Source organism: Ruditapes philippinarum, unplaced genomic scaffold (genome assembly GCF_026571515.1).
Source record: "Ruditapes philippinarum isolate M1 unplaced genomic scaffold, ASM2657151v2 ctg1903_1_1_1_1, whole genome shotgun sequence".
Classification (NCBI taxonomy): Eukaryota; Metazoa; Mollusca; class Bivalvia; order Venerida; family Veneridae; genus Ruditapes; species Ruditapes philippinarum.
This window is the reverse complement of record NW_026866018.1, coordinates 135,445-147,121: the sequence shown is the minus strand read 5'-3', so window position 1 is coordinate 147,121 and position 11,677 is coordinate 135,445. Positions and strand designations below refer to the sequence as shown.

At 32.6% G+C, this 11,677-nt stretch overlaps 1 protein-coding gene across 9 annotated transcripts in view; it reads right to left on the bottom strand.

Annotated features, from left to right (window-relative positions):
- Positions 1 to 11,677, bottom strand: part of LOC132731005 (unconventional myosin-Va-like) — a 122,949-nt gene that overhangs the window by 71,240 nt on the left and 40,032 nt on the right. For all 9 annotated transcript variants that reach the window (XM_060717097.1, XM_060717098.1, XM_060717101.1 and 6 more), the window contains 3 exons: positions 3,517 to 3,648; positions 2,885 to 3,018; positions 1,851 to 1,932 (listed from right to left, as the gene is read on the bottom strand). In XM_060717097.1, coding sequence (XP_060573080.1) covers positions 1,851 to 1,932; positions 2,885 to 3,018; positions 3,517 to 3,648 — 348 coding nt within the window. The remainder of the gene's footprint in view (positions 1 to 1,850; positions 1,933 to 2,884; positions 3,019 to 3,516; positions 3,649 to 11,677) is intronic.

The following is an 11,677-nucleotide window of genomic DNA, read 5'->3' as shown; positions in this document are numbered from 1 at the left end:
CTAGCTCATTGGGTTTTTTTTAAAGAAGATTTTTTAAGTTTTTACTATACACATATAGTTAAAAACAATGACACCCCTCGGGCAGGGCCAGTTTTGACCACTGGGCTTTTATTTGAACAAACTTTGTAGATATTTACTTAAAGATGTTTCATGCTTAATATCTAAACTCTAGTTATTTGGGTTTTTTCAAAGAAGATTTTTAAGTTTTTGCTATGTATATAAGGAAAATCAATGACCCCCGGGGCGGGGCCAGTTTTGACCCCAGGGCTTTTATTTAAACATACTTGGTAGACACCCATTAGAACATGTCTCATGCTAAATATCTTAGCTCTAGCTCTTTGGGTTCTTTAAAAGAAGATTTTATAAGTTTTTACTATATGCATATAAGGAAAATCAATGACCCCCTGGGGCGGGGCCAATTTTGACCCCAGGGCTTTTATTTGAACAAACTTGGTAGACATTCACTAGAAGATGTTTCATGCCAAATATCTAAGCTCTAGCTCTTACGATTCTTTAAAAGAAGATTTTTTAAGTTTTTACTATATGCATATAGGGAAAATCAATGACCCCCGGGGCGGGGCCAATTTTGACCCCAGGGCTTTTATTTGAACAAACTTGGTAGACATTCACTAGAAGATGTTTCATGCCAAATATCTTAGCTCTAGCTCTTTGGGTTCTGTAAAAGAAGATTTTTTAAGTTTTTACTTTATGCATATAGGGAAAATCAATGACCCCCTGGGGCGGGGCCAATTTTGACCCAAGGGCTTTTATTTGAACAAACTTGGTAGACATTTACTAGAAGATGTTTTATGCCAAATATCTAAGCTCTAGCTCTTACGGTTCTTTAAAAGAAGATTTTTTAAGTTTTTACTATATGCATATAGGGAAAATCAATTACCCCCCAGGGCGGGGCCAATTTTGACCCCAGGGCTTTTATTTGAACAAACTTGGTAGACATTCACTAGAAGATGTTTCATGCCAAATATCTAAGCTCTAGCTCTTTGGGTTCTGTTAAAGAAGATTTTTTAAGTTTTTACTATATGCATATAGGGAAAATCAATGACCCCCCGGGGCGGGGCCAATTTTGACCCCAGGGCTTTTATTTGAACAAACTTGGTAGACACTCACTAGAAGATGTTCCATGCCAAATGTCTTAGCTCTAGCTCTTACAGTTCTTTAAAAGAAGATTTTTTAAGTTTTTACTATATGCATATAGGGAAAATCAATGACCCCCTCGGGGCGGGGCCAATTTTGACCCCAGGGCTTTTATTTGAACAAACTTGGTAGACACTCATTAGAAGATGTTTCATGCCAAATATCTAAGCTCTAGCTCTTAGGGTTGTTTAAAAGAAGATATTTAAAGATTTTTCTTTCGGTTGCCATGGCAACCAGAGTTCTGCATGGAATTAAATTCTTTGAACAATTTTTAAAGGTGACCACCAAAGGAACATTCCTGTGAAGTTTGGATGAAATTGGCTCAGTGGTTTATGAGGAGATGTCATTTAAAGCAAAAGTTTACGGACGGACGACGGACGGACGGACGGACGGACGCCGGACGAAAAGCGATCACAAAAGCTCACCCTGTCACTTTGTGACAGGTGAGCTAAAAATAAGATGTAAATTGTTGAAACTGTAAACTGTTAACACATTTAGATACATAAAACAAGATGGCGGAAATTTATAAAAAAAATCCAAGGGCAAATAAATTTTGCACAAAGAATTTAGGGTCAGGATTGGAATTTTTTTTATTTTCAGAGCTTCTTATCCCTAGAGTGTTATAAGCCTCTGGTATAGTTAACTAAGAAGTTCCTTACCACAAAGATTAAAACAAACAAAAACTGAAGCATTACCATATTGAAAATCTGTTGAAGTTTCTCGTTTGCGTAGTTGATACAAAACTGTTCAAAACTGTTGATTTGGAATGTTTCAAACCTGAAATACAAGAAAATCATCAATAAATCCATGATCACTGTTTGTGTTTGTTTATTTTGCCCAGATTTTCACAAATTTAGGCCATATACCAGCAGTCAGTCCACCTAACCAGATTTTCAGGATAACTAACCAGTAATTACCAATTTCTTAGCAAGTGAACGACTAATTATCCCACATGTTTCCTGAACCAGCCGTTAGAAATAAATGACAATGAGGCTCAATGTCGAAGATCGTAATTGTTGTCTAGGAGAAGGTTGGAGAAACTTTGCCTCACTCCAGGTTCCAACCAGCAACCCTTGGCTTACAAATTCAATGCTCTCCCTATTGAGCTAAGCAGTTGGACAAAATCAGGTCCACATAAAAATGATTATTAATTTAGGTAAAAAATGCAGAACAAAAACTGTCTTACAAGTTTCTTGTTAAAATCTAAACTTGACTGAATTGTGTAATGGCCTTGAAATGAATATGGAATTGACAATCAGTAGTAATGGTATGAAATTATCAAAATATAGATTAAAGACTGGCCTGTACTTTACAGAATAGCATTAGATTGAGTATCAAAATATCGCAGTCTGTGAAAGTAAAACAAATTGTTGATTTTTGATAGGAAAAACAATTGTTTGAAGTAATTTGAAACATATAAACTGGAAACAATAAACTAATTATTAATGGGCAAGATTGTTTGCCAGTTTACCTGCTGGCTAGCATGGACAACGCCATGTTTGTTCTCAAAATATTAAAAATTTCCTACTTAGTGTAGGTTTTCCAGCAGTAAAAATTTTTAAACCACATTTCTTTCAAAATTGTGAAAGCTCGCCGATAATTGGCTGTTTGAAAGGTCACAAGAAGGTGGCCTCCTATTGGTGCTCATCAGATCCTAATTAGGAGCTGATTTTAATCAGAACGATCAACATCATTGTTAGACATCAAAAGGATGAATTTCATGACTTACCCATAAATATCTAGGACACCTATAAATCTGTGTAATTTTGTCTGGCTGACTAAGGCTTTGTTTATCTGAGTCACGATCCAGTCAAACAACTTTGAGTATATACATTTAGACAAAGCATCCTGAGCAAAACTCGCCTGAAAAAAAAAGAAACATTAATGTGATAATAAACACGGGGTTTTAAAATGAGTGAATTTATTGAATTAGTTGAATAAAATTATATCATGCAAGCCTCTGGTGAGCAAAATATTATTTTATTTGACAAGAATAAAAAATTTAGTAATGAACCTTTATACACAAATATAATAATTGATTTATCACATATCCAAAATATGAACTGTTTATAGTAAAAGATACAGTTTTTGCGTACAGTCTGACCAGGCTCTATACTGTTGGTTGACCAACTTCAAGTTTTTATTATCCATATTAAAATTTTTTTATTGCATGTAAATGTAATGTAATGTAATGCAATGCAATGCAATGCAATGTATGTATTATGATTTTTCAATAAATGGGGTTCCCTCCCTAATTGTGGAACCAAAGCAAAAAAACAAAAAATATTTAAAGGAAACTAACGTTCAATGTAGGAAATTCAGCAAATTAAGGATACAAAAGGAATCTGACAGTAAATTTACCTGAGCTGCCGTGAGAGGTTTGGTCAACGTCTCGCCAACAGTTGTGATTTTTTTGTTACAGATCCATGTTCTCATTTGTGATTCGTCTACACCAAACAACTTACAAGCTATACCCACAGACGGATCCTTCGGCTGGAAAAAAAATATTCGAAATCAGTCTTATTCCATATATGATATATATAAATAAGAACTTTCAACTGTTTGACAACAGACATGCATGCATCTTAACAAACTGGAGGCATTTCCGAAGACCACTGACACTGATAATATCACCATTCTAATTCTAAATTCCAAATTGTAAACAAATATCACAACAATTATGGATTTATCACATATTTCTGAATGCATAAATCATAACAACAAATTAGCCTACCAATGAATCACACAAACAAATGGATTTACCACATGAATTACTGCTGGAGGATTTACAATATGAAAATTCACCACATGAATCACTACAGGTGGATTTACCATTAACTAAGGGTGGGTTTATCACCCTTTTTTTAGATGGGTTTATCAAATAATTCACTTACACATGAATTTACAGCATAAATCACCAGAGGATGATTAATCATTTTTATCACTAAAGGGGGATTATAACATAAATCACTTCATATGGACTTACCACATTAATCACTAAAGGGGGATTTATCACATAAATCACTACATGTGGACTTACCACATAAATCATTAAAGGGGGATTTATCACATAAATCACTACATGTGGACTTACCACATAAATCACTAAAGGGGGATTTATCACATAAATCACTACATGTGGACTTACCACATAAATCACTAAAGGGGGATTTATCACATAAATCACTACATGTGGACTTACCACATAAACCATTAAAGGTGGATTTATCACATAAATCACTACATGTGGACTTACCACATAAACCATTAAAGGGGGATTTATCACATAAACCACTACATGTGGACTTACCACATAAACCATTAAAGGGGGATTTATCACATAAACCACTACATGTGGACTTACCACATAAACCATTAAAGGGGGATTTATCACATAAATCACTACATGTGGACATACCATATAAACCATTAAAGGGGGATTTATCACATAAATCACTACATGTGGACATACCATATAAACCACTAAAGGGGGATTTATCACATAAACCACTACATGTGGACTTACCACATAAACCATTAAAGGGGGATTTATCACATAAATCACTACATGTGGACTTACCACATAAATCATTAAAGGGGGATTTATCACATAAATCACTACATGTTGACTTACCACATAAATCATTAAAGGGGGATTTATCACATAAATCACTTCATGTGGACTTACCACATAAACCACTTAAGGGGGGTTTTTCACATAAATCACAAATGGAGGATTTACCACATAAATCACTACATGTGGACTTACCACATAAATCACTAAAGAGGGATTTATCACATAAATCACTACATGTGGACACACCACATAAACCACTAAAGGGGGATTTACCACATAAACCACTACATGTGGACTAACCACATAAAAGGGGGTTTTTCACATAAATCACAAATGGAGGATTTACCACATAAATCCCTACTAATGGATTTTAACAATTTAAACCAAACATGTAAGAGTGGAATTTATCACATAAATCATTACAGATGGATACATTGCATGAACCATAGCAGGACTGGTGTATTTAACAAATGAACCACTACGTGTGAATTCACCACACAAAGTACTACAAAGTGATCCACCACATGAATCACTTAAGGTGGATTTTCACCACATGAAATCACCACAATTTTATTTACTACATGAACAAGTGGAGGTGAATTTACCACATAACATGAATACAAGTGTTCACCACATGAATCATTAGGTGATCCACCACAATGAATTCACCACACAGTTTATTCTGACATACATGAATCAGCCCAGATTTGGATTTAGCACTCTTGGAGAATTTCTCAACCAAATTTGTGCTATGTAAACACAATTATAGCTCATGCATTCAAAATAACAAGTTATAAACTCTTTGAACTGTGGCAATATGCTGAAACTGTTTGAAAGATTTGCTAAAATCATAAGTTAAAAAAAAAATTCCTTCAAAATTGCAATACATTTTCCTTGCACATGAAAATGCTAAAACAAAGCTAGAAATTGTTACATTTTCTGTTAATGCTACATAAACAATCATACTTTAAACTGAGCAAAAAGCAATCAGTACAATAAATTACATTACACCTAAAAATATCTATATGAAACATTGTCAATGATAAAGTGCTTAATTAAACTTAAAGATTGGCTAAAATAATAAAAAAAAATTTCTCAAAAGTTGCTATTTTTTTGCCTTTTACCCAACAGATTTGTTTGCATTTCGTGTTAAGCTATCCTAACCATACTTTAAATGAGAAAAAGCATCAGTACAATAAATACTTCACCTCAAATATCCTAAGCATCTCCAAGGATCAGAACAAGTTAGATAACAGTTAACCTGGTTAAAAAATAATCGATTAAACCTTTTCGACCAACAGTAAAACAGCCAGACTAGCCCTTAAAGCTGCATGCCTCCAGATGAGCCAAAATATTTAAAGAAAATTAACATTAAGAAATATGGACTTAGATTTTAGGAAAAGTAAAATATTTGTGTTTCAAGAAATAATTTACATCTTATAAGCAGTTAATGACCCCAAATTGGCGGTCAAGGGAAGTAACAATTGTTATGTAAATGAAAAGTTCAAAAAAAGGGGCTGGACAAGTCCATTTTAGATATATTACAATTTAAAGGTTAAAAACTAAGTGAAAGTAAAGACATTATAAAAGTAAAATAATAATAATAAAAATAAGTTATATGTTTGAATCTATCTATATTTTATGACAGCCCTTGTACCAATAATGCTACAACATCAAAAAGCATAATGAGCCGCGTCACGACAAAACCAACATTATGGGTTTGCGACCAGCATGGATCCAGATCAGACTGCGCTTTTGTGCAGTCTGATCAGGATCCATTCTGTTTGCTATCAGTTTCTCTACATATTTTAGGGTTTGTAAGCAAACAGCATGGATCCTGATCAGACTGCACGGATACGCAGGCTGGTCTGGATCCATGCTGGTCACAAACACTATGTTGGTTTTATCATGGCGCTGCTCATATGTTTTTTTCATCTTCATTTTGCTAAGCATAATATCTAAAGCTTGAAACATAGCTGCAACAAAACCACGATTTGACAACAGTTACTAAGCTAGGCATTAATGGCAATCAAAATAAAAATCTAACTAAAGGTTTTTCCTTTCAAGGAAGCTGAATTGTTTCAATTCTCAATCAGTTTATCATCTATATAGCAGCCCATATGAAACAACCATTTAACCACTTAGCTATAGACATAAATGAAAAACTGGATCAGAATTTTATTTGTCTTTTATCCTTCATTAATTGATTTTAATTGCACTTATTTAGACATTAAGGGAAAACTTGAACAGAATTTTATAACTTTTATCCTTCGTGAATTTATTTTCATAGCACTTAGCTAGACATAAAGGTAAAACTGGAATAGAATTTTATTTCTTACTCTTCATGAATTTACTTTCATTGCTTTAAACTAGACATTAAGGCAAGACCTGAACAGAATTTTATGTCTTTGTCTCTTCAAATTTATTTTCATTGCACTTTAAGCTAGACATAAATGGGCAAACAGAATAAATATTTTTGTGTCTTTACTCTTATCAAACTGCAATTTAGGTTCATTTCAGTTGTTTCGAAGGATGGCAACACAGGCATTCAAGAGTCGACATAAGGCCCAATTCCCAATGAAAAGTAACTTTTTTTCCCAATTTCAAAAAAAAAACCAATTTAAGCATCCAAAACAATTAAACTGTTTTAATGTTTAATCTTATCTTCACTTCTTTCTTAATAAAAATGGCCACCAATAGATTACAAACATAAATAAAAATGAAAAGGTATGTAAAGGTAGTTGCTCAACTTTTCAAAATATCCAAATTTAAAAATGCTGCATAATTTTTCCCAATTACAGCAAAGGGCATTTTACCAAAATGGCTAGAAAATGCTTTGGCAACTGTTACCCAGCTAGGAATAAACTTCAAATGAACTTTATGTAAAAGCACTGGCTGAACATGTAGACACAACTTCTTTTCAATCTTTTACATTCTGAAAATGATGGAGGAAAAAAATCAAATCATTTGCAGGGTCAGATAACTTTGAAAGGATGGTAACCCCCATTTTTTTTTTTAAATAAATGTTTTTCAGATATGTTACTCTTAAATCATGTAAAGTTCAAGTTTAAAATTCTCTACACTAGTTTAAGTTTTCCTTCTTTGCCTTTGTCAACAATTGCACCACTTCTAGAAATGTCTTTTAACATGTAATCTACTATAAGTATATACATATACATAAAATAAATCACCAATATAGATATAACACAAAGCACCACTTCAACCAAAAGTTCTTGGTTCTAAATATTACCATTCTCTAAACCCATGCAAAAAACCCTTTCACAAAGCAGACCATGCACTATATCATTATCTTGTTCTCATTTCTGGAGACTTTGACTTCCATAACGATTTCAATATCATTGCCTTGCATATGATTTCAATTATTTTGCCTTCCCAAATGAAGACAATGTCTTTGTGTTTTCTAATGATTTCAATACCTTTAACTTTCATAATGAATTCAATTTCTTTAACTCCAAAACCTTTGACTTCCATACTGATTGTGTGTCTAATGATTTTTTTCTCCTTTAACTTCCATAATAATTTAAATTCCATTGAATTCCCTACTGATTTCAATATCTTTGACATCCCTAATGATTTCTTGACCATCCCTAATAATTTCAAGTCCATTGCTATCCCTAATGATTTCTATTCATTTGACTTCCCAAATAAATTCAATCCAATTGCTTTCCTTATTGATTTCGATTCCTTAGATTTCCCTTATCATTTCAATTGCTTTGATCTCCTGAAAGATTCCAATTCCATTGCCTTCCCTAACGATTTCAATCCCATTGCCTTCCCAAATAATTTCAATCCCATTGCCTTCCCTGATAGTTTCAATCCCATTGCTTCCCTAATAATTTCTATTCCTTTGACTTCCTAATAATTTCAATCCCATTGCCTTCCCTAATAATTTCAATCCCATTGCCTTCCCTATTAATTTTAATTCCATGGACTTCCCTAAAAATGTCAATCCCATTGCCTTCCCTATTAATTTCAATTCCATGGACTTCCCTAATAATGTCAATCCCATTGCCTTCCCTAATAATTTCAATCCCATTGCCTTCCCTAATAATTTCAATCCCATTGACTTCCCTAATAATTTCAATTCCTTTGACTTCCCTAATGATTTCAATTCCTTTGACTTCCCTAATAATTCCTATTATTTAAGTAGCCTTAATGAGTCTACCCTAACAATTTGTACTACTTAAACTGTCCTAATGATTTTAGTTCCTTTGGCTTCCTCAAATGGTTTAAATATTTTCGGCAATATTTTCTTAGTCATATATAAAACTAACAGGGTCATTCTTTTAAACTTTAAAATGTAAACTTAACCACTCAGTGTATTATTCAAATATCAAGAGGATCACAAATGGGGTGATTTTCAAGGTCAGATAAATTGGAGGAAACAAAGAATAAAAAAAAAAATTATAAAATTTTAGGATATTTAGTTAGAACTATACTGTTACACTGGTGCACTTTAGCTAAGTAAAGTGAAAAAAAATTCTAATTGGAAATATATAAGATAATTATTATACTGATGTATAAGTTTTTATAAAAAATTATATACAAAAAAGAAAATAATATATAAATAGTGCAAATTGTTAATTCTAACATATGAAAAATTACATATAAAACTGATTTTAATGTAACAAGGTTAGCTTTTAAAAAAGCTAGTAGCGACTCGCTTCGTAATTTTTTTCAAGGGGTGTGTTTAAATGTAAAAATGACAGTTCTGTTAGCTGAAGAGACTTCAGCGAACATCAAAATAAAAGTGAAGTCAACACTGGCCCGGTGCCCGATGGCCAGTGTATATAAGTTCAGGCCAGTGTAAATTTAAGAAAATTTTGTTAATTATTTAGTAGAATAAATTCAAAACTGGAATTCGGGCCAGTAAATTCAAAATCTTAAACTCATTGACTGAAAGTGACATATAAAGTTCTCTCAGTTTAACCAAGATGAGTATATATGAAGGTGCATGTAAACAGATTGAATGAAGAACCTATGTCTATGCACATTTACTATATGGCCTGTTGACCTTGACCACAAAATGTTAGATAGGTAGATTTCATAAAGATGTCTCTTTATACAAAATTAAGTTGTAATACATGTATGTTATTTAGTATTGAAATGAGAGGCACAAGTCCTAAAGTAAACACAAGTTGTCAATCAATTCAGCCAGAAAAGCCGGGATCCTATTAAAAAATATAGGGATCCCGGAAATTGACCAGTCTAAGAAGATGTTTTTCAGATAAGCCGGGATCCTATTAAAACATATAGGGATCCCGGGAATTGACCAGTTCAAGAATATAGTTTTCAGAAAAGCCGGGATCGTATTAAAATGTAAATAGATCTCACGGATTGGCCAGTTCAAGTATATAGTTTTCAGAAAAGCTGGGATCGTTTTAAAACATATTGGGATCCCGGGATTTGACCAATTCAAGAAAATAGTCTTTGATTTTCCAATTAATTAGGCATATAATTATAAGTATTGTGATTTCCGCATTTTAAGTTTGTTAATAAATAGCTCTAAATATATCTATATTCTAAGTTAAATTAATTTAACGTTCATTATATACAATAAAAAAAAACAACGTTTAATGGCCTTTCATTACGACAACAATCAACACAAATATAGTTCATTAGGTTTTTCCTCCATATCTTATAAGATCCCAGATCCCGGGCGTCCCGGATCCCGGCCAGTAAATACATACACTAAATACCGGAAAGGATAAAATGACCGGAAAAGGGAAAAATAAAAATGCACAGAACCAGATGTACACTTATGTTAATTAACCAAAGGAAAACTTACTACAGAGAAAACAGGTGAAATCGCTAAATCAGAAGTCAGTGTAAATATGATTTATTGAAAAGAATTCATAAAGACAAACATTTTAATCATCATTATATCTTTGCGCTCAAAACAATACTTGCTGATTTTTAAAAATGGCGTGAAAATTGAAGGTTTTTTGACGCTATGTAAGATTAAATTTGATTGGCTAAATAATTTTGGATCCTAGCCCTGATAGATAAATTTTGTAGAAAGCTGGAAGCCAAGCTTCGATTAAATTTTTGGATAGCTTCGGAGTTTTAGGTTGTTTCTCAGTAAAATCCTACCGTAATACCGGCTCGCCGTGGCGAGCCGGCATAAATTTGACCCCTTTTTAAAATGTGTTTATCATACACTTATAAATGAAATATTGAGAAATTTTTATGAAATAAAACGTGCATTTTTATTTTCCGTACTTTCACTGCAGTGAAATATAATTTCCATATTTTCACTGCTATCTTCCAAGACTACTTTCTTCTTAATTAAGTCAATAAAAAAAATACAGTAAAAGTCTTAAGAATTGTACAGTTAAAAACAGAGAAAATAGTATATGATAAAAAGTAAATTCAAGTCTTCTTGCCACAAGTGAAATATGACAATTATCAAATCACAAGATGAAAATAAATTCTGTATTTAGAGAAAAACTTGAATATCCTTTATGCATCATTTATAGTATACAGTCACCAGCAAGTCTTCTAAATTTTATGCATTATACAATGTATATTATATGTTTATGTAACTACTGACTTAAATGTAAAAATGGTAATGTGTGATTGTCAAATGAAATTATTACTGGTGTTAATTTTATGCAAGCATCTTCACACTAGATTTACTTTATGTTGAGTGTATATATTTATATTCACTCTGGTTAAACAGTTAATAACATCAGGTAATTAACAGTTATTCACACTGGTTTAACAGTGAATCACGCTGGTTTAACTGTGAATCACTCTGGTTTAACAATGAATCACACTGGTTTAACAGTTATTCACACTGGTTTAACAGTGAATCACACTGGTTAGAAATTAAATAACATCACATGTTTTAACAGTTAATCACATTGGTTTTAATGTTATTCACTTTGGTTAAACAGTTAATAAAATGGGTTGAACAGTAAA